At 40.5% G+C, this 24112-nt stretch overlaps 2 protein-coding genes across 5 annotated transcripts; both read right to left on the bottom strand.

Annotated features, from left to right (window-relative positions):
* Positions 1–219: 219 nt before the first annotated feature.
* On the bottom strand, positions 220–10797 carry fez2b (fasciculation and elongation protein zeta 2b). Of its 4 annotated transcripts, XM_079572432.1 has the most exons (11): positions 10334–10797; positions 8343–8451; positions 8106–8222; positions 7841–7982; positions 6180–6307; positions 4299–4448; positions 4056–4136; positions 3713–3788; positions 3568–3633; positions 3388–3413; positions 220–1201 (listed from the first exon to the last, which is right to left on the bottom strand). In XM_079572432.1, exons 1-10 carry the CDS (start codon positions 10675–10677, stop codon positions 3403–3405), a joined length of 1224 nt encoding a protein of 407 aa, XP_079428558.1. In that variant the 5' UTR covers positions 10678–10797; the 3' UTR covers positions 220–1201; positions 3388–3402. The 4 variants fall into 4 exon arrangements, with proteins under 4 accessions (XP_079428558.1, XP_079428557.1, XP_079428559.1 ...); XM_079572431.1 differs by lacking the exon at positions 3388–3413 and having other exon boundaries at positions 221–1201; positions 4056–4133; XM_079572430.1 differs by lacking the exon at positions 3388–3413 and having other exon boundaries at positions 223–1201; positions 10334–10796.
* Positions 10798–11931: 1134 nt separating this feature from the next.
* LOC306974491 (WD repeat-containing protein 26) lies at positions 11932–23959 on the bottom strand. Its single transcript, XM_079571739.1, has 14 exons — positions 23245–23959; positions 21294–21393; positions 20221–20277; positions 19686–19822; positions 19443–19540; positions 19140–19296; positions 18926–19064; positions 18349–18489; positions 17968–18087; positions 16960–17105; positions 16430–16508; positions 16212–16341; positions 15940–16134; positions 11932–15431 (listed from the first exon to the last, which is right to left on the bottom strand). The coding sequence occupies exons 1-14, from the start codon at positions 23532–23534 to the stop codon at positions 15406–15408; spliced, it is 1815 nt and encodes a 604-aa protein (XP_079427865.1). The 5' UTR covers positions 23535–23959; the 3' UTR covers positions 11932–15405.
* Positions 23960–24112: the final 153 nt, after the last annotated feature.

Genomic DNA, 24112 nt, shown 5'->3' with positions numbered 1-24112 from the left:
TATGTCTATGAGTGTCCTCACTAAGATAGAAGTACAAGGTGTGTGTGTGTGTGTGTGTGTGTGTGTGTGTGTTCTTGTAATTATGACATTTTGAGGACCTGTGTGAGTTTTTAGCCAACAAAATGAGGTTAGGGTAAGGGGCTTAGGGTTCAGGTCTGGGTAATACATTATGTCTAGGAGTGTCCTCACTAAGATAAAATTACGTGTGTGTGTGTGTGAACTGGTGAGGTTTATGTTTGATGATGCATTACTGCTAAGTTAAATTAATTTATACTTAGTGTTGTCAAAGCTCCTGGTCTCGGTGTATACGATATTTTCTAAACCAGATCTAACACACCAACAAAACTAGGAAGATGTGCAACCATCTAGGAGTACGATACATGTGAAGCGCTAACTAAATGTGCACAATATCAAGCGAAGAATACAGCGAACCCACAGGGAGGTGGCTTTACAATCAAGGAAACTGAACCAACAGAGGTATAATCCACAAAAGCGGAAGTGAGGGAAGGATCTCTAGGCAGCACATGTGAGAGATGTGAAAGGGGTTACTAAAAATATTGTCTACAAACCCAATCCAAAAATATAGAATTTGTTCAATCAGCAAATCTTTCAGCTTCCCTTTTCAAAAGTACAAACGGTGCAGTTTCTTTGTATACAAAATATTTCATTACAACATTCCATCAAAAGCTAAACTCAAGCATCATTCTCAAACGTGCAGAAATTAAAGGGTTTGCTCTTTGTCCGACTCCTTTAGTGTAATTCTTAATGCCCAAAACACATGCCATAACAAATTAGAATCCAGGCTTGTGGTACCAAACCAAGCAAGGATGTGTGACTTTGTGGTCAGGCATAAATCTCCATGGTGCAAGTTACTCGACGGCGCCCTAGCTAGCCTAAAAGCCTAATTAAAAACCGCTAAAATAAGGTCGGCGTTCAAATTTATAAGAATATATAGTTTTAGGCTAATACTGATTACTGGCACCTCTGCGGACATTAAAAAGGTAAAAGGTTACAAATAATAGAATTTACAGATATTTCAGTTAAATAATGAAGGAGTTTTTAAAATGCCACAAGGGGAAAAGTCTGTTAAAATGTGGAAGGCTGGGATTTCGAGTTGATTTCCTGAAACTCCAGAAACCTGTGATGCTCCTCTGAGGCTCTGGAAACAGGAGGCGGCCGAGACTTTACGTCGGACAAAGAACTGTGGAGACACAAACCAAAAAACTCGTCAGAATCGTGTTTTAGTCGGAGAGAATCGACTGCAGCAGGAGATGTGAAGAGAGAAAAGGGCGACTGCAGCTACAGGTGGGTAAAAAGTGAACCAGGAGAAGCTGTGAGGAAGAGATAGAAGGAAATGTACAGGCGCATGTCAGTAAAGTATGAGGGAGTCAAGAAATGGGTGTAGTTTCAGGACAAATTGACATTGATCACTCATCATCTATGCCTAACTCTCATATTACAGCTACAATTGGCTCATTGCACAATGTGGCTACGCTAGTTCCGCTAACGTGAAGTCGTGCTGCTCGTCCAAATTCACTTCCCAATAAAAATAACATGAAGGACAGTGAGTTCCTGGTAGACGATCACGTGTTGGATGTAAATACTTCAGCAGAGGAGAAGTTGAGAGATGCTGGTAAGTTGTCTTGAAGCTAAAAGCTCACAGTATAATTGCAATATATATATTACATTGCATAAGAGTAATATGAACTCATCTACATAAAAACAATTGTCTTGTCTGTAGTTTTAATATTACTTAATTATTTGTTGCTTTTTCGTTGATGTTTTATTGCATGTTTGCCTTTAGTTTCCAGACAAACTTGCCAACCTTTATGCACATAAGTCTTCTCTGCTGAAGTATTTACATCTTACATGAAGTATTGGGGAGAATACTTTGAAAGTGTATTTAGTTACTGAATACTTGACTTAAAATGTACTTTGTAAAGTATTCTGTTACCTTGTTTTCTGTACTGTATTCTGAATACTTTCACATTGATTGCCATTATATTTATGTATACATTTTAGTGCTGGGACAAAATATCGGATATGGATCGGAATACTATACTTGTGTTTGAGGTATTTCTGTCATACACTCTTTTGTTTTCCAGTAGCAGCACTTTGTTACATTTTGTGTTAATGCACTTTTCAATCTTAACTCTTTAATAAATGTCAAATGGCATTTGGTTTATAAACTTTGGACACATGACTTTTTTTTCCTTTTTACACATTTTAAGGCAAGGCAACGTTACTTATACCATGAATTTCGTACATGAGGCAACTCAATGATTAACATATCACTTATAATACATAGTTATTGTAACGCAATACGTATCGTATCGGCCCCTCGAGTATCGTGATACGTATCGGATCGTGACAAAAGTGGATCGTCCCAGCCCTAATAAATATGCCGTATAATTACAAAAATGAGAGACTACGATTGTTGGAACACCTGTTATAAACTCGCTCACCATTAATTGGAAACTCTTTAACTCTCTTGGCAAATGGAGCAGCAGATACAGCATCATGTGACACGAGTGCAGAGTTTGTATGAACTGTGGCATTAGGGCATTTATAACCTTTATTTTATTCTAGGAGGAAACACAGCTCATTATTAAAAGACAATTCTTAATAATGTGCAAGATGGAGCAAAAATCTAGTGATTGAGTATTGTGATGTATTCCCTTGATATTTGGAAATTGACTATATTCTAAATACTCTCAAATTAAAGTGTAAGTTTACCAGAATACAGTTAAAATGAGTATTCTCCCTAGTCCTCTCCACTACTGCAGCTTTAATATTATGCTTGTGCATTCAGACCTGAATTAACACCTTTTTGAGTGACAGTGCAGGATTTTAGAGGTCTGTGCTCATTCTACACATTAGGACATTGTTGGAACATGTAGGGGGAGGAAAATACATAATTTTAACATTTTTAAACTCCGTATAGTCCCTTAACACTGAGTAGTTAACACGCATTGTGATCATCTACCAAGAACTCACTGTCTGCCATCTTAAATCTTTTTATTCGAACGGGTGTGAGCGATATGAATAGGAAGTCCTGATGCTCAGTCACAACTTTAGGTTAGCGGAACTAGCCTAGACACATTGTTAGTTTGAAGGTCAAACGCCTCCCAGAACAATTGTAGCCCCCGACACGTCACTCAACGTGATTGACATGCGCCAGTACAGTGTGACAAAAGATTCACATGTTTAGTAGGCAGAGTTAATGCAGTGGCAAGAGAAAACTACGAAGCAGAGTGACTGAGGGAAAGGCTGCTGCTTTGAGGAGAGGAGGCGCTTCTATTGGAGGAAAAAGGAAAAGGACAAAGGGGTTTTCAGAGACAGGGCTGAAAGAGAAGAAACGTGTTAAAATGTGGGAGCTGAACAAACCTTTATCCACTGCCCTCATACCAGAGCTACCAGAGGACAGCACAGACAAGAGACAAGGGACAGATCAGAAGCGAAAAAGAACAGTTTATTCACCATAAAAGAAGCAGGAGGCAATATTTGACGTGGTGCAAGTTCAGTTTGAGACGTCAATTCAGTTTTTTTTGGAGTAGAAAGCCTTACCTTTCAGGATGTAGTCCGTTAGTAGAGCTGGAACCTTCTCACTGTCGTCTCTCATGGCCTGAAGAACTGGGAAGGAAGTTTGCAATGTTTAGTGAGTGATAATGCAGCGAGGCATCATTATAACAGGCCATCATCCTTTACTCACTTTTTGTCAGAATTTGAAGGTCTTCGACAGATGGCGCACCAGCCTTCTTCTCATACGGGATTACAGTTGTCAGATACTAAAGAGGGAGAAAAATGCTGATAAGTTTGATACATAAAATCCAATGAAAAGTTATGGATAAGGCAGACAACATCCATGCAAACTGAACTGCAAAATAAAGAAGGTGAATAATTTGAGGGTCAAAAATAAAGCTGAACGATTAAAAGCAAAATGTCAGACAAAGAAATTGGCACCAAACTAACAGCGGCTGTGGAGTAACAGAAAAAAAGATGGTGAAGAAAAGAAAAAGTGGTAAAAGGTGAAAGTGGAGAAGAGAGCGGGGCACCTGCTTGTCCCCACCAGCGTTTCCAAAAGTTTGACGGATGCCATTTTGAATGACATTGGAGAGCTCCTCTAAGGTGAGCTGCTACAAGGATTGAAAGGAGGCAGAGTCAAAGAGCAGAAACAGATCGAGACAGTTAACGCGTGAGTCCGTGAAAGCGTGCAGTCTGAGGTCATGCGTTTATCTTCTCTGCCCGACCCCTCGGAGACCCGTTTGTGTTTGTGCGTGTGGTTTGGTGTGACTCACAGTGCCGGGGATGTGCGTGCTGGCTATCCTCTGCCCATTGGGCCCCGTGGTGACCGTGCTCCGGATCTTCTTCCTCTTCCGGAGCAGCTCGCGGTGCTCCTTTTGTCGATTCTGGACGTCGATCAGCAGCGAAATGAAGCTGTTCTTTACCTGGTGGGAAATTTAACAAGGGTGATTCACTGAGAGACGGCAAGATGACAAACGGCAGAATAAAAAAAACTGCATTTTGAAGAGTGAGGAGTGAAATGCAATGTAACACATCTTTAAGTATCCAAGTGCTATATCAAAATCAGGCATTATTATTATTATTACTAAATTACTACATGTCACAAAATCTACGAAAAGTAATGCTTTTTTGGGAAATGGGACGTCCTACTGTTTCCATGCTGCTGCAAACAAGTACAGGGGATTCTTGCATTATTTAGACAGTTCACGTTTCAGTCTTCCCTCAAAGGTTTGCTCTGCTGGAAGTGTTTTAGAATATGCTCTGTTAACCTGTTACCTGCCACCCCCCGATCAGGGGAATAGGGTTAGGGTTAATCAGGATATGATTAGGGTTAAGAATGGCAAATGTCACGTACAGGTGCTCATCATAGAACTAGAATATCATGATGATGATTATGGCTCACAGTTTGTAAAAAAAATTTTTTTTTTAAATCTCAGAAAATTATAGGACATTTATGGACTGTAAGCCATACTTGCACTTTGCATGTAATAAGTCTATATCATATATTAGTTTCACATTTTAAGTTGAATCACAGAAGTAAATGAACTTCTGACTTTGACTTGGCTTTCAAATGAGGTATCACACTGGCACATAGGCTATAAGCTCCCCAGTCAATACACTTTGAGATTTGGACATAAATAATTGTTAACCCTAAGGTGATAGTTAACAGGTTCATTAAATCTCAAGATATTCATTGTGAAACCAAACATCAGAACTTGCTACAAATATCCAAATGTGTATCTCTCAATCCGTCATGGCCTGCTCTACGTACCCTACAAACTATTAAGAGATCAGCTTCAATCTGTATTAGTATAAATGTCTCCATTTGATCCAAACAATCAATTTGAGTTGTTTTGATTAGGTAAAATGTAGTTGGTCATTTGTCCTAGATTAGTTCACTTGTTCTGAGATGTTTCTGACTCATTTCAATACATTTTGTCCTTATTTCCAAGTAATTTCCTTTGCCAATGGGGTAAGGAACTTGGTCTTGGTCTCATCTCATTGGCAATTATACATTGGTAATTATACTTAATAGATCAGGAAAAAAGTCTAAATAAGATACATTTTCTTAATTGAAGACATTTTTGCAGTGTATTTGTCAATGTCCAAAGTCTTTTCCAAATAATTCAATAATAAAGAGACAAAACAAAGGCTGCAAGAAAAGGAGTCCAAAAAAAAAAAAAAGCCATTATTTCCCAAGTTATTTGTTTTGGAAACTTCAACAATTGACGATAAATAAACTCATTATTTAAAACTAATTGTTCCAATAAGGATGAGGACAATTCATTTCCCCCCTATTTCCAACTAAAGCTACGTTCATCTGTTATTATAGATGTTTGTTTATTGCAACTTTAATCGTCTTTTCTTAGTTTTTTTTACTCTTTCTAGTGTTCATGACTCCATCCTGTTTACCTTTACTAGTATCAAATTTACTCACCTCATGATTGTTTTTCATAATATGTTTTTAGTTAGTTATTCCAATCGCCTTATGATTTATTTTTCATCAATATCTCACACACCAAAACAAACACCACACACAGCCCTTCATACTCCCAGTAATAAAACACCCGTTACCCTCATGTATCTCCCTTTGGTCTACGGGCTGTGTGAAAGCTTTGTTTTACGTGTCAACAAAGAACGGACGATCGCAGTACCTCTTTCTCGTAGTCGAGCTCGTCTCTGCGGGCCAGGGCCTGGATGAGCTCTTCACTGAAGCGGCGAATCGTTGCCTCCACCTCCTCCAGAGTTTCAGTCAGCTCTGACACAGACAGCTGTCGCAGCCCTGACAGTGAGTGGGCAGAGAGTGAATGGCACTTTGTTTGTTTACTTGTCAACGGCTGTAATATTTAGAACACAAACATAGAGCTGCTGCTGTCAGAATTATGTTAATTTAGTCGATGGATGTTGTTGGATGCGAATCTGAACCATAATATTTTAAAAGAACAGTTGAACAATTCTCCTGTAAGCAACAAAATTCAATTGATTTGTTTTGGAAATCAATATAATGTGTGTTTCTAATCCATTCTGAGATTCTCATTCAGGTCAGAGGAGTTTGTTCACAGATCGAAAAGTTCCGACTGATGCAGACGCTGTTGTGTTCATCGGCAAGACACTCCACTCGCCATGTGTGAATGTGGAGAGTGAGTGACGGAGCGGCCGATGGCAGCCTCGCTTCACCGAGTCTACCCCAGGGCGGCTATGGCTACGCTTACCAGTGGTGGAAGAAGTACTCGATATTCTTACTCAAGTAAAAGTGCAACATTTTTTACTTAAGTATAAGAATAAAAGTATGCATTTATAGTAAAAAAGTAAAAGTATTTAAGAGTTCAATGTGCAGGATTTTTTAAATCATCATCAAACCAGGTCTAAACGAGTAAACCATTAACTCAGGTCAAAAACAGGAACTAAACCAGGTCAAAGCCAGAACTAAACAAGGTCTAAAGGTGTAAACCACTAAACCAAGTCTAAACTGGGACTAAAGCAGTTCATTGTATTAACCCAATTTGAAAATGTAGGAGAAAAAAGTACAGATACAGGCTCTAAAATGTAGTTAAGTAAATATAAAAAGTATTCATCATATAATATACTTAAGTAAAAGTATCTTCAATTTGTACTTTTTACTTTGTTACTTTCCACCACTGACGCTTATCGAGTATAGGGTGAAATAATAAATGCGTTTTGAGTAACTTTTCAACTCTAGCTTGTAAAGCGCAATACATAACATACTATTGAGTAAATGCAAAGGATAAATAGTACTTCTATAAAACAGCATCATATAAATCCATGTCAGCTTCTTTGTCAGTATAAGTATCTTCGAGTATATGTATCTGGATCACATGCGTAACCCTGGCTGCCCCTTTAGGTCTTCAGTCAGTTCAAATACAGAAACATTTGCATGCAATGTGTAATCGAGCATAGCAGAGCAGTAAGTTTTTATAGCACATATTCTGTTATATAACACTTTAAGTCATGTGCAAAAACTTGTGTTTATCACGTTCACGACACTGTGGCCCATTACACTTCACTGACTGATTCAGAGACAGCAGTGGAGTGGAAAAAAGAACAATGCCACTCATGCACATAAAATAGAAAAAATAAATCCAATAGTAATCCAAAAGGTGTAACGTTAATAAGACATTTTAAAAAGCTGTATTTCAATGTGAGTTTGATTGGACATAGACGTAATCACACTTTTGGTTTTCTGTTGAACCATTTACTATTCATAGCTTTTATATCTTTTTGAACAAACATCAATGGCTCGAGGAACAAGTGCGACATACGTATAACACCAACTGGATGCATTGGCGTGACTTACGGTCCTCGCAGCTGGTGTTGGAGCCTGAGCGCTTGAGCCCGTGGAGGTCCTGTGAAAGCATGGACAGGTCTGAGTGGGACGGACTCTCATCGTCCTCTGGGTCCGGAGACTCCTGCATCATCTCCTCAATCTCCTCGATCACCTGAGCGACAGATACACATTTAGTTCATGTGTGGCTCTCTTAATTTAGACAAGTAAGCAAATAATAGGCATGATGAAAAGTATCTTTCGATATAGTTTGATCAAGGGTTTTCTGTACGTGCACCTGTTCAGCCGTGAAGAGGGGCTCGTCACTGATGCTGGAGACAATAATGGAGTGCATATCCATCTGCTCCCTCAGGTCCTCATCATCTGACAGATCCAGCGACTGATTGTCTAGTTTCTGCTCATTTGGGACGAGAAAGTACGAAACAGTTGGTTAAACAGATTGGCTCCGGTGGAACAAAGTGACGCAGCTTGTGTCTGTGTCACAACGTCTATGACCCGAGAACGTGTGCGTTACCTCGGGCTCGATGAGGTTGAGCGTGGGCAGGTGAAGGGAGCGAGTGTACGAAGTCTTCCAGTCCACTGGCATCACGTTGCCGTAGTTGTCTGTGAGTGCGTTCCACACCCTGAAAAACAAGCGGGAAGTGACATTACTGAAACAGATGTTTTTATGTTAGAAGAGATAAGAAAAAGGCCTGTTTCCTTCTCACTTGACGCATCATTACTCCACCCGTCTGCATCCTGCTCTCTACTGACCTCGAAATGTCTTATGGTTATATGTGTAGCACAGATGAAAAACACTGTCATTTTCAACCATTGTAAGCATGATTCAAAGCAAATTCCTGCCCGATTCAGAGTAATTAGCCAAAGAAAAGACACATGAAACAGATTGCAGTGTTGACAATGGGCCGCACTGAGCAGTGACAGGGTGACGGGAGCAGATGGAAGCACAGACTCTGCCAGCCACAAGTTTACACTAAAAGTGGTAAACATTTTGTGTCACTTTATGAGAAACTCACGGCAGATGGCACTGGCTCTAAAAATATTTGTTGTTTTCGGATAAAAGGCCTGTAAACTGCTGAACGTGTTATTTGTATCATCGCGTCCCACAAAAGGCTGAACTATATATGTTTAGTGGTAATAATAAGTGATACAACACCAGCGTTAACACGTGTGGTGGTGTTCTCGTTCTGGGCTCTGAGCAGCGAGGCCAGGAGGGATGCTGTGAACCCATGTGTCACATCGGGTCTTCATCGTGATCCTTGCACACACATCCTCACGCACACACACACACACACACGAAGTCAGACGAATGTTTACGTAACGGCCATGGTTCTCCCTGAAGGGCTCACACAGCTTGGGGAGCAGTGGGCCGTGGAGTTGAGCTAAAAAGAGCAACAACGACTGGCACAGAATGATATATTTTGTGCTCCCGGCAGTGATGCTGTCCCGGGCACGTGAGCAGCTGCCAAAAACACTGTTTGATTTGGCCTCACTCAGAGCTTTACAGATATAGGAGTAAAGCTGTGGAGGACTAACAAACAAGTGTTGCATTTGGTTTCTCAATATCTCTTACAGTCGGAGCTTAAAGAGACTTTATAGTCAATTAGGTAAGTTGAGCTGCGTAACAAAATTCCAACATACTAGTTCTTCTTGCTCCTTGTCAAAGCAGCCTTTTTTATTTCTTGTTAAGCATCTAGGCACGTTAAATTAAGTGCACACAGCCAAAAAAAAGACTTTGGCAGGATCTAACTCTGGTTCAGGCTCCTGCTCAGTTGTTTTGTTCTGTTTTTCCCAGTCTCTACCCCTTTGAAGCTTCTTTTATAGAGTACTTGCCCCTAGTTTTCAGGAACTACAGCTTTGCGATCTTGTGTGACGCTATATGTAAACACAACGTCATAAATAAAAGAGGAAGATCATATTGCAGGAGGAAGGTGAATCATGCACGGGGAGACAAATGTTGCAGTGATACCCAGTTGCGACATTTACTTTAATCTCAGGCAACTAGATTCTTCCTGCCCATCAGACATAGATTCATGAGCAAGGACAAAGCATTGGGTTAAACCCAGTTGCAAATCAATACGTGGCAATGCACTTGGACTCTGTTCAATCTCAGCACTCTACTACACAGGATTTTTTGAAACGTGGCAGTCAGAACACACCACTTACCTACAAACACAGGGGGGGAAACTATTCGCCTTAAAAACACAGAAGTTACAATTTTACAGTGCAAATCAACAACTACTTCCTACTACTACCCTAATATGCTAGCCTTGATAACACCATGTATGAATGTAGCTTTTGTAAGGTAATTTAATGACTTCAAAACTCACACAAAATATGCAAATCGATGCATTTGAAAGAGCAGTGGACTAGCAGGTGTCTTAAAAGTGATTTAAAGCAGGACTGCCCTGAGTTTGGCTAGTAGCTCGAGAGGCTAACGTGACTAGCCGCGTAGCCAAGATTAAAAAGTTACAGCTAGCTTAGCGTTGAAATAATAACACTCACTCGTCGTCTTTCAGATAGTTGTCCTCCGTGATGGGCTTAATGGGCGCTATGTTTTCCGTGGCTGTGTTGTAGTTTCGAAAGCACACGGTCAGCTTCTCATCGAAATCGTGGACGAGATCTTCCATTGATTTGAAGCTGCAGATCTCCCCGGAGAAGCTGTTGTCCAGGTCGGAGAAATCATCCAGGCCCGACGATGAGGTGGTGGTGACGGTAGTGGGGGTGGTGGCAGTGTCGGTAACATTGGAGTTGAGTTGGTCGAGCTGTTCTGCGGACTCCTGCGAGGAAGGCTTGAACTCGTTGAAGTCTTGCCAGTCCTCGTCGAAGTGGGCTAACGGGGCCGCCATGCCTGCCTACCAGAGGAGGAGCTGGGGGGGCAGCCTGTGTGTGCCCTTTCGGATAGTGCTGTCTGTGTTGTCGGCTTCCAGACACACTGCCCGAGACGGAAAGAGGGGCAGCTGTGCGGAGGAGCGTGGCGAATCTGCAGGCAGGAGCACACCGCAGGTTTACGACCGACAGATTTAGGACGGCAAATTTACGACACTCGTTTCTATGGAGATGTTGGTGGTAAAAAATAAATAAATAAATAATAATAATAATAATAATAAATAATAATAAAAATAAAAATAAAATACAAGTAAAAATAAAAAAAATAAAAAAATGAAAATATAATAAAAATAATAATAAAAATAATAATAATAAATAATAATTAATAAATAAATATAAAAACTAATACAAAATAATAATAAAACTTGTTGTTGTTTAAGTATTTTTAATCAATTGTATTTATTTTTGTATTTATCTTTTTATTTATTGCTAAAAGGAAAAATCGAAATAAAAACTGATGCGACTTTCTGCATGATATCGGCCTTTGATGCAGCCTTTACTTTATCTTTCAAACACAACAGGTGGCGCTGTCTTAAAATATCAGGGTGGTGAATTTGCGGTCCTAAATCGGCAGCTGCTCCGGTCTGCAGATTCATAAGCGAGTGGAAGGGAGCGGAGGAGTCGGCGGTGCGTCATGACGTCAAACCATACGTCAAACACGGAACCACGCCTTTCAGGCAGAGCAAAACAAACCCACGACAGAGGCTTGGACCATGACAGAAGACAGCTTTTTCTATTGTTTCCCACAAATGTATGGCGGCACAGGCAATCTTTTGTGGAATTATTGTATTTCATCATTCCTGCAGAAAAAAAGCGTGTTAGTTAATGTCGATATCACAAGAAGTATATGTTGGTGTTCCATGTTTTTCAGGCCAGATGACAAGAGATTGGACTGAGAAGAACCACCTCAACATTTCCCTGGTTATATTGAATTATTATTATTATTATTATTAACTATTTCTGCAAGATATTGTATTTGATACTTTAACAAGTAGGGTATGTTACTGATTAAAGGGGCTCTACAAAAATAAAGGTAAGCTGTGTGGCTGTATCTCCAACTGGTCATGCTGTAGGATCAAACCATGGGGCTCTGTAGACTTTCTGATTGGACAAAACAAAACATGTAAACAAACATCTTTCACATCATGTAAACTGGGATTTTAATTGTGATAAAATCAACATTACATTTTTGTCTGACTGAACAACCCCACCATATACCTGGACTAAAACCCCACAACGATGATTACCGTATATACAATTTTGTTTAGCATCTTTGAAGATATGTGGGTCCAACACACCATAATAATCTCCTCTATTATTTGGAAATGTCACTATTGCTATATATCAAATCTGAATGGGAAAAGAAACATTTATTTGAAGACAGTTCTTTCTTGCTGTGTCAGTCCAATAATTTTGCATGGACCCAGTTGATAAATGTAACAGCTTTGGAGTAAAACTCTGCATAGTAAAAATATAATAGTAAACAACACAGGTTACTTAAAATAATGTTATTTTATTGGCAACTTGTGTTATTCCTAATTTTGGCATTGAAGGTTCTACCAGTTGTAATGGCCCATTGCTTTCAAACATGTAATGAAAGAATTCATTGCTATTAGACATTTTCAGTTTTTGTGTGTTCTGGGAAGTGGGGAAATTGTTCTCCAACCATGATATTCCTGCTCTACGAAATGTCCATGGACCATAGTTAAAACCCTGAATGATTTATTGAAAATATGCATACATAACACTTCCTACACAATACAAAACAGTACAATCACTTGTAATTAACACATTGTGAACGCAAACCCCACACAGGACCCCGGCCCTCCCACCTCGCCCCAGGAACTTAGAGATGCTACAGTCAGCCCTTGTTATTCCCAAACACCACCACCCCTACCCACCATCACAACCTCAGAAGACATTTAATTAGAAAGACAAAAGAACAGCTCAACAGACAGCAGCAGATGTCTCATGGGCCAAACCAAAGAGCGTGTCTGACTTTTGTGTATGATTAACCAGTTTTTTTGACATGAAACAGGCATAGGTGGAGTCCGTTCAGCTTTCTGGGAGTTGAGATACAGTAAATGTTTGCAGAGTGTAACAAGTCGCCTACAGGAAAAAGCACTATATGTCTCAATGCTTTGGCTTTGAAGATTTGAAAAGTAGCAACTGCCAATCAATAATGACCCATATTTCAGTCAGGTACACAGACATGCAGAAAGTACATCTTCACATGAAGGAAAGTCTTAAAGGCGAGGGGTGGATAGTTCAGACCTGATTGTACATAACATTTCTTCACAACTCAACACCTTTTGGCATGGGTGTCACTGTGCATATTTATTTGTTACTAATTGCGGTGGATAAGACATAACTTAATAAAATGAAAAAAAAAAATGAAAAAAAAAAAAGGTTAACAGGGTTTCAAAAGAAAAATAAAGAGCCCGGATGTCTGGTTATATTTTAATATGATTATACAGGGATAGCGGTCAACCAAAAATGATATAATGTCAACAAAAAATTAAGTAACAAAAATTCAATAAAAACAGACAGAAAAGCACTGTTTAACATTTTACTGTAGATCAGTCTGTAGCAAATAGTTATGACATACCCTGAAATAGGGAGGAAGAAAGCTTTAAATGGTTCACTGACCGCGGAGTAAAGTGGCTGGACAGCAAGGGGTGTTAATGCTGAATTTCTCTAAGCTCCAAGAGTCACATCCGCTGCAGGCAACTGTGCCCGACATGTACAAGGAGTTGAATGTACAGTCTATAGAAATGTTGGCCACTGCCTTGGGTGCATAGAGGCATTGTGAGGGCTCAGCTCCTTTACAGATCACCTGCCTGGTTTTATGTCTTGCCAAAACAAGATTTTAAGCCATGAGAATGGCCAGAGGCAACCATAGGTCTGCTAGGCAGTGAAACTTATGGTTGACTTTTGCAGCAGGTGTAGAGTGAATGACCACTCAAAGTGCAGAGGGGTGTCATACATAACAATGGTGTGTGTTCAATTATTTGAACAGAAAGGCAGTCTGTGTGTATTCTTGAATTGCAACGACACTCCCCATAACGTGGTAGGTTCAGAGTATGGTTCTGGCTCTTCTCTCTAGGGCTGCACTAACTACTTATTCAAAAATTACAATCCTCAAATCATCATATGAAATGACCCTAATAACACAACACTCCACAGCTTTTTGAAACATGCCTCACTCAAATTGCTCTTAAGGAATTACCATTTTGTGTACCCACAATTATGATGCCATGCCAATAACTCAGTGCCATTTGAATGCCACGTGGTGAGGAAAACAAAATGTCTAATGTAAAATTAAAGCCCCAGATTTAAAAAAAAACTTATCTTTTTACAAAATGGCTCTCAAGTATTCTTTGTTACACAGACACAGGTCCCTATGGGGCTTTGGATAACTTAGAATTAGTTTAAAATCCTCTTTCATTTCACTATGGGATTAGGGGCATAGGGAAGGGGGTGGGGCTAAACTCTTCTGCTGGTGTGAACTAAACATACATACGAAACACACGCCAACCTGCTCTCAACATGCATTCATGATGTTGCTCTCATTCACTCACACTCACACACGCTCACTCACACACAGAGGAGGGACAGCAGTCATCAGTGTGCAATGAAAGCTGAAGTTCGGTGTTGTGCACTTTCACATCTGCAATCATATAGTATTTTGTTGAGATGCCAAAGTATTCTGACAGTGGACACCCACCTCCCCAACTTTAGACCCTCTCAATGTTGATATGTGAACGGTCAGTCACTCTGTCCTTCTCTTAGGCGGATGTAATGGAGTTGTGCGGAAGCTAGCTCAACAGAGGGACTGCAGGCTGCCCATTGTAACAACACAGCGATGTCTTTGTAAGAAGTTAAATAATTCAATAAAAGTTCCTAATTGTGAGAAACAGAAAGTGGAATCTTTACACTAAAGTTGACCATGGGCACTACTAGAGCCAAGATTCACCTCTTAAATGAGAATAATGCTATGAGTAGTATAAAAAAGATCCCAACATTTAGCATAGCCTTTTTTGTGGTCGTCAGTTGGTCGGTCTATGTTTTTCTTTTCTTTTCACGGAGTATGCCTCCCACAGATCAGGAGCGAAGATAAGCAAGAAAAAGGGGAATAGTAAAACATACACATATAGAAGAGTCGCTGTAACCCCGTTTGCGCCATACTCCCCCCTCCCCCAAAACACCCCACCCGTGTCAATGGAGACATTATACAGGTACGTGCAAGACACACAGGCAGACAGGTGTAGTCCAATCGAAGGAGGGCTGGTCTGCAGTGTCTGTCTGGAGGCATCGCTCAATGTGCTCCAAGTTCAAGGTGGATGTGAGTTTTTTCAGGAATTTTCACAAGGATGACAGTCGGTTGTGGCCATACAACAAGATGAGGGAAGAGTGACTGCTTGAAGGACGGCTGCCAGTACCGTCGACTGGTTTTCCATTCCTCCAGATCAGAATAAGGGCTGGATTAACATCTGAACACAACGCCTCGGCTGTTTAATGTCGGCCATCTTGGAGAAAAGCATTTTGGCGAATCTCCTCGTGTTTGCTTTTGTTTAATCTTCGCTTGCTTTTGGTTGGTGGTACATTTTGCTTGCTCAGGGATTCCTTTCTATTCTGGGGATTCATGAATCTGAAGTTAGAGATGTCGTCTGCTTCGTTAGTAACCATCAACTGTCCATATTACTGCAGTTTTCTGAGGAGGAACAGGTGTTGACACATGGAGTTAAAACTTTAGACAAATTAAACATGTTAGTGAAAGTCTTATTTGGGCTAAGCGCCGTTAAAAGATATCAGCAAAACTGTTACTTATACTGAAAATTAGTAACATGGCTTTAGTGGAGTCATTTATCAAGACAGGCGCTAAATATTGAGTGCAAGCTGGAATGTAGCATATACTGTAGCTTTTTGTTAGCATGATTTATCAGAAAATTGATCCTCTTTTGTATGTGCAACTCATTTTGCACATGGGCAAAATGCTTAGTAAATGACCCAAGTTTGGACACCTGGGAAGGACAATTGAAAGGTACCTGGCAGTCACAGAACAAATAAATGTAATTGTTGTGCTAAAAGAAACTGTCTTTTATATAATTTAGGAACATTATGTTTTATTGTTCAATGTAGATGATCATTAATGCAACAAAAACAGAGCCCCCCAACTCAGTCACATTTAAGATTTGAAGTGTGGTAAAACTACTAGTTACCGTTGAGTCCATCTGCTTCCTGTGATTCCAGAAATGGTGCAGGACCCCAGATGCGGACTGTACCGTCGTCTGAGGCTGATGCCATGAGTCCTGGGATGGCCGGGTTCCAGCTCACACAGTTAACGGTGCGTGTGTGGCCTGTTAGCTCTGCAATGGGTAGTTCGCCACGTCTGTGCCAGATGTACACTTTGTGATCTAATAAAAGATGATAAAAAAAGGAAGATGGAGTAACTTGGAAATTAGAAATGCATTCACATGGTTGCTCACTGTACCTTCACTGCCACTGGCAATAAAGTCTTCGTTGTGTCCTCCAAAACAGGAGTGGATGGTATAGAAGCCCTGGGTTACACCTTGGTATTTTCTCACCAGCACCCGGTCTTGCAGGTCCCACAGGTGCACTCCCTATAACGGTTAAGGCGAGATACATTATAAAATTCAGTAACATCAATTTATTTTAAGTTTAGTAATATAGACTGTATGTTAAGAGTACCTGAGTTGCTACATTTAACAAAGCTAATCTTCCGTTCTTTGAAACAGTAAAAGACATAATAGGGTGGTCCTCCTGCACTCTGTAAAGACACATACATAAGACATGATGATTAATGTGACATTCTTCATTGGGCATGATGTAAAAACAATGTGCTTTGCCCTTGAACTACGTGCATTTTGTAGACAAACAACTACCATAGATTTCAAGTTATCAAGGCTTAGACCAGTGGTTATCAACCGTTTGGAGCCACGATCCCCATTATAACAGTTAATGGGGTTCGTGACCCCCGCCCGGGTCACACTGTGGGAAATGGGGACATAAGCCTATTTAATTCTAAACAGACAAAGGAATGTATATACTTTGTTAACCTAAATGGTCTGGCAAACCCCCCAAAATTTTCTAGCGGCCCCCGTGGGGGTCCAATTAATTTCTGAGCAAAGATAAGGTGAATCTGCTTATGCACTAGACGAGAGTATAAACTGGCTTCATTCATTTGGGGAAGGGAACATGTGGTGGTGGTTGTAACTTACATGTTTCTGTCTGTAAGGTCCTCAAAGTTGTACCCTCGGATTCGTTGGTGAGTGTCTGAGGCCAGCACGGTCCTGCCGTCTCCCAGACACCACAGGCACTGCACTCTTACTCCTTCCCAAGAGTCCAACAAGTTCCCATCCAGGTCCTGACAAAATATGCCATGTGTTAATGCCACGGCTCTGAAGCTGGTGAAGAATTTGTGATGTTGGCAACTAAAAAGTTACGTGTTTTTAATACATGCTTTTAGAAATAAATATGTATTCCCTAAGCAGAAATAATTATCTGGAAGTTCATGCATTTTATTATGGGCTAGTCCAGAGATGGGAACAAGTCCTTGTTTTAAGTCCAGGTCAAAGTCATTGACAAACAAGTCAAAGAAAAGTCTCAAGTCCCATGCTTTGAAATTCAAGTCCTTTTAGTCTTTGTACAGTTAGCAAATGCCATCAATTTGTATGATGTTTTCCCTCCAACTAAACAACGGCATTGGGGATAACTGAAGTTTGATTATCTCATGCAGCTCACATGTCTCTACAGCTCACAGAGAACTTATTGATGCGAATGTGAATTAAACAAATTGTTTACAAAGTAAGATTCATTTTGGAGAAGCTGAGGCATAAAGTCTTCTTCACGGGGCCCAAGACAAGTCCTGATCCAGTGCTGCTCAAGTGCAAGTCAAATCTTTGTCAATTTAATAAAGTCAAGTCTCATTCATCCAATTAGTGACTCAAGTCTGACTCGAGCCTCGGAAGTCACAACAAGTCCACGCTTTGAGCTACACAACATTAGTTAGAGGCCGTGTAAAACAGAGCCCATAAATAATTGTAGCCACTGAAAAACAAATAAATCTTGGTTCAGTGTAAGAAAGAATGAACTGTGTCCTGCGGTTGCATCATGTAGACCAGACATGCATTAAACTAAATTACAATTATAGCAAATGGTGAACAATCTAATTATTTTGGAGTTTGTGGTTCTGCATTAGTGACATTTAGTGTTTTTCTTGCACTTACACATTGATAGAACTGTCCCCTCTGCCCTCCAGTGACAAAACGTTTGCCGTCAGGGTTCCAGGCCACGCTGGTTAGACTGTCTTCATGGGACTGGGACATCTTGGTCCGTAGCTCCCCCGTCTGGTCACCGGACAGGTTGGCAGAAGCAGCACAATAACAAAACACCGTGAAGATGGGGGATGGGAGTCAGGGAGAGAGAGAAGTGAAGTAAATGTGGGGGAGGGAACATAAAGGAACGAGAGGTCATCGAGTACATCCCCATCACCAGCAGAATCTATCAAAGCTCCAGAAAGACAGCTCGTTTGTTGTGCTGTGATGTGAATGACGCGTTATAGCTATAATATACAGAGGACTATTTAAACATGAGTAAATGTCACACACCTGAACATTCCAGAGCCACAGCTCAGAGCAGTCGTCTGGCCCACAGGCAATCAAGTACGTGTCATCAGGACTCCAGGCTAAGTAAGACACACCATACGCATGTCCTTCTAGAGTGCGCAGTATCTTCAGTTGGTGACTCTCCTAGACAAGCAATATTTTAAACTTTCAAAAGTGCTCTGTAATACTCTGACATAATGCAACTACAGACAACTCGCTCAGACAACTCTTCATGTCAAATTAATGTTCCACGTTGAATGTGTGAAGGAGTCTTCAGTCAATCAAAATCACTATGTTAAAAAATACATTTACAATTAAAACACACAATACAACTACTAAAATAATACTTTGTAACTTTAAACCATATATGAATAGATCAAATTAAATAAATACAATATTCCAGCTGCCATATGCACAGCTAAATAAAGCTGCTTTTAGCCTGGTCTTAAGGACTGTCACATTAGACACTTTGCCTCACATCTTCAGAAAAACTGTTTAGCCACATATACCTAAAGATGCGATTGTGAACATACATCAGAAAACAATAAACCAAAGCATTCTTACAGACTGACAGACTTACCGGGTCCACTTGCCAAATTATGACCGTAGTGTCTTTAGAGCCAGTTGCGAGCTTTGTCCCATCATTTGAGAATTTGCAAAACCATACTTCATTGCAGTGCTCTGTAAGAATCTGTTGAGTGTAACAAGGGAACTGTTTCCTGTAAAAATGAAAAACAATGAGGCTAAATAACATCATAGTGCTTTTCTCTTAAAAGGACTGGTTTGATACCAACCTGCTGCAAACATGATCTAGAAGGAGGGACACAGAGTCAAGGCTATTGTCCAGCTTGGTGTTGTGATAGAGGCAGCGGTCTCTCTGCAGCTCGACTGCTTGTCTCAGAAGTGTTTGTAGCCTTCGAGGAGGCAGCATAACAGATGGTGGAAGATAAGCTGCAATCAGATACAACAGAAATGATGCTTGTTAATTTCAAAGAGGCTTAAGTTATTTACCAGTCAAATTAGACCAATTTACAAGCATTGATACTGAGGAAGGAAGCTAAACTACAGGTGAAAAATGAAAACTATGAACTTTTTACTTTGTAATTTGTCCAGGAGTCGAGACCGTGAGGCAGTGCCTTTGCCTTCCCATTCAGCCTTTGCCCTCAGGTCCTCAGCATGACTGCACATGAGATACCTGTAAGAAAAAATATGACATTAATATTAAACAACCTAACAAATACCTTTTGGCAAATATTTCTATACAAGTGGTGACATCAAATGTGCTAAGGGTTAGTCTAGACAGAGTCCAGATAGATGCGATAATCAGCCGGTAACAGTACCCGCTGAGTACGTGGATGCGGTCTGTGTTGTATTTGAGCGGTGTCAGCTCTCCTCTGAGAACCTGAAGAGCCTCAAGGACTTTACCATCTTCAAGATACTCCAGGTATTTCTGCTGCAGCAGCAGGAACTTCATTCGCTAAACAGAGATACAGACCGGGAATGAAAGAAGGCCATATAAAATGTTTTAGGAGAACAAAAAAGAATGTACAGTATTGTTAACATTTCTAATTTAACATGTCACTATTATCAAAATAGTAAATAGACAGAATATATATCCTGCTATAAATATAATGTATTATAAAAATGGGAGTTACAATATGGCTGTTAGGACACCTGTTCTAAAGCTAGCCGATTATCTTTTGGATTAGGGGCCCAATTTCTTCCCAGTGATTGATTTTTCAGGATGAGAAAACTTCCAGAACAACTATATATTGAATGGGATGGAGCTCTGCTCCCAGAACTATTCTAGACTGTCCTAGATAGGACCTCTCGATCAACACAGTTTGTTTCAGGTTTAGGCCAAAGGGAGCTCACCACAATAGCGTTGGGAGAATGCATCAGTGCTCTCAGTTCATTGAGATCATTCTCAGCCTGTACCAAAACAAAGGGGGGTGATAGAGGGGAGAGACAAGAGGCATGAATGATTAACTCAGCAGTTTCTGTACATGACACGTAGAACCAAAAACAGAGCAAATGCACCGACTGTGATTAGAAGCAATGATAATACCACAAGAGTTGATGTAATAGAGATTAAACAATACAATTGTAAGTCAGATGAAAGGAACTGCTTTGGTAAACATCTGCTGTATTATATTTGTGATAGATATTCACTTTTTCTTCTGCATGCTAGCAAGCACTTTCCATAAGATCACAGGTTTCAAAGCCAGCACAGAAAAAGATCTTTCCCTCAAGGGAGCAGAGCCACTTACAACATTCAGCTTGTCATCATCCAGCTGAAGTCAGGCTTTCTGGTAGGGCTGCACAATATGGATGTACCAATATTTCTAAGACGTATGACGTAGTAAAATAAAATGCACCTGCACATCTGTAAATACATTCACGCTGTTGCTCTAAGTCAAATTGTTGTCGTCTTTATCATATTTTATTCTACTTCTACAACATTGTGTCAAACAAGACTGCAAATTCACCAAAACAAGGCTAAAATGGAACTAAATAAGAAAATGATGACTAAATGATAGCTATAACTGAACTGAATTCATAGTTTTAGGTTAAGTTTGCAAAAATGTGTTGATCTCAGTAAGATGGACTTTAGTGATTTTGCAATATATTTTGGCTTCTTGCAATGAGGATATTTTATCACCAAATATTGCACAGCCCCATTTTCTGGTCTGTATCATTCAGGCATTCTAAAGAAAACCAGTGACAGATGAACAGATTTACTTCTGTGACAGAAGTAAACCCCTTCTTGAACAAGCTGCAGGTTTTGTCTGTATAAAGGTTTAGGATAAAACGACTCACTCAAGAGTGGTTCTATTTCTCACATTTCACCTTTGTGCAAAAAGCCCTAATTAGATGTCAATAGTTTTAAACTCAACAGTACAAAGTTCACAGTGGTATCACTAAAACAATGTAAAGTGGGCACTAACCTTGTCCCACTCTCCCTCCATGACATGATTGCGGAATTTGGAGGCTGAAGGGTGTTCGAGCCTGCAGCCTGACTCCTGCATCAGCAGGTCCACTGTCTGACTGCAAAGACAAAAGCACACAGACTTACAGATACATGTACAGCATAACGATACATATTGGTAACAATTACATCTTTGCTGTAGTGCATTAGGGGCCAGCGTAAACCTTATTAATAAAGCCATATTCATGAAACAAATTGGTATGTGACATACTAATCGTTGTTTTCCAATGGCAGTGGTTATCACAATTAGATCAAATTGAATGGTCACAAATGCCAAACCACAAAGTGATAGGACATTCTCCGTTGAATACAAATAATACTTCTTGGGTTCAAGAATGTACAAAACCAGGTGACCCACAGCTCTGCAAACATTGTGACAAATGTTCTGAAATGTATATTGGCAGATCAAATTTTAGCCCATTCTCAAATAGTAATGCCCCTGAACATGTTACCTGTACATAGTATTATTATTTTTATTAATTATATTGCACATCATAAGCAGAGTTTTCAATGCAGCTTCCATGGACCTGTCATGGATGATCTAACCATCTGTCCAAGCAGCACCACTGTGTTACACACACTTTTTGATGCCATCACACAAATGTCCAGGATAAACGGCTGAATAATCTTAGGGGAAAAGCTGACACCTCTTGCATTATGACATCATACTTGTGTATCACTAGAGTGGCGCAGCACCTTTGTGTTTGCCTTTCATCCTGCACTGTCTCACTTTTCCTCAGCTCAAATGCAGAGGCTTCGTCTCATACAAGGCAAAATGGTACAAAGCCCGCAACCCACACTGTGTAAACATAACGCAGTTAAGCTGTCTGTTATGTGTCTTGTAATGGCAGCTACACTTTCTCAGTAGGATACCAAAGGATGCCTCGCTCTAAGGCAGTAGCAACGGCCCCTTGGAGAAGAGAGCATGTTACTTGAAAAGCCCACTGTGCTATAATTAGATTCAAATACAGAATTTCAATCTAAAACAGCTGGGAGAAGACGCATTCCTCTGCCACCATGAAACCAATGCATTCTGCTGTAACACACAATATTGGAGCGATATTAAGGACATGCTTTCTTTGATATACACGCGATTGTAATGTCAGGTAATGGCCAGTACAGACTTATGAAATGTATCTATAACAAATATCTGGATTCAAATGACAGCTGTAGACGCGCATAGAGAGCACCCTTGAACTAACCAGGTCGGTTTTCATAACCATGCTTCTTATTATAACACTATGGCTGACATATCCACCCACTTTATCCTGCAAAAACCGTGCTTTTATTGAGCCATCCAAATGAAAAACTAAGAAAAACAATAAGAGAGCAACCAAAGCTGTCAATCCGCACATTTTTGACGCATGTTTGTGATAGCTACAAGAGGCTATTTTCTAACACTGCAGTAGATTAAAGGCTACCATTGTAAATGAAGCGCATATATTGTATATTTTTTGTTTCTATACTATAATCAGGTTTTCTTTGAACTATTAGATGATGTAATGCTTTTATTAGGGCGAAATCTCAAAAGTAACACCATAGCACTGGCAGCAGTAGAAAGAAATACTTTCTGTAAAACAAATTAAACAGTATTATAAATTATATTTCTCTTAAAGCCTATTTTTAAAATATTTGGACAAATCGCCATAGCGCAGACTTGTGCTGTTAGCTCCCAGGCTAAGTGTTATTGTGCAAGATGGACCCCTTCTTTCTACCAAAGCCGAGCTCACAGGCTAAAACTACCCCATCCCCCATGTTTGTGTCTGTCAAGCATACTAACAGCGTTTTATCAGCTGCTCTTTCGCACTTTCCTTCTAAATAACCGTGTTTCGATCGCAAATTCCATGTTTCTTGCCAATATTGTGTACAATGTTGGAGGTTTCCTCGAGTGACACCGTGAATAAACTTACTTGAGCCCTAATCCGTGGAGATGTTGTCCTATTAATCGAATGACATCCTCCTCCGCCTGTGTTAAGCGTTTCTTCTTTTTAAGTTCTGAATTTGAAGACGTGGAGCCTGCCATGGACCCCGAGCCTGGTCCAGTGGAAGCCCCATTGCTGGTACCGCCACTATTCCCGTTGTCCGTGCTGGAGAGGAGCCCATTGGAGTGGCCAGCCGATGAAGACTCCCCATTTTGTGCTGAATTTAGGCAGGAAAGATCTCCGGTTTCTTGTCCCTGTCCTGCCCCGTTTGCCTGCATACTGCTGCTAAGGTTGTTGACAATACTTCGGTTAAAGTGGATGGCAGAGGTGGCTTGAGAGTGTGTAGCAAGTCCTAAGACAACTCCAGTTAGGCCTGTTACAACTGCTGAAGCCCCGGGCTCTCCTGCTCCCTCCGCCGCCGAGGCTCGGTGCTTCTTCCGCGGGGGCGGTGACGCTCCACCGGTGTCCGAGTCGGAGGAGGAGGAAGCGGAGGCCAGAGTTTCCTCACCGAGAGCGGCCGTGGTTAGCAGCCGACGGAGCTCCGGGTGGGAAAAAGACGTCTAGCTTCCAGGATGAAGGCTTGGTTGTCGGGCTCAGGACGAACTGTCAGTTAGAGCCCGTTTTTGTTGTTGTTTCTCAAAACAGCTGCAGCTCTAATGGAGTCCTGACGCACTGACGTAACCGGAAATTCCTACACTACCAAGCTTCCGGGTAGCGTTATAATCCGAAGGCAGCATGCTGTGCATCAAAAACCATAATATCAGTCCCATATATGATCTTAGCATACAAAAAACTGAATTAAAAATTATGTTCTAAATTTAATTCTGCAACCTTGTGACATTTGTACAAGAATAAT

The sequence above is a fragment of the Gobius niger genome (assembly GCF_951799975.1).
Source record: "Gobius niger genome assembly, chromosome: 15".
Taxonomy (NCBI): Eukaryota; Metazoa; Chordata; class Actinopteri; order Gobiiformes; family Gobiidae; genus Gobius; species Gobius niger.
Note: the sequence above shows the minus strand (reverse complement) of the source record. Positions and strands in the feature narration are given on the sequence as shown.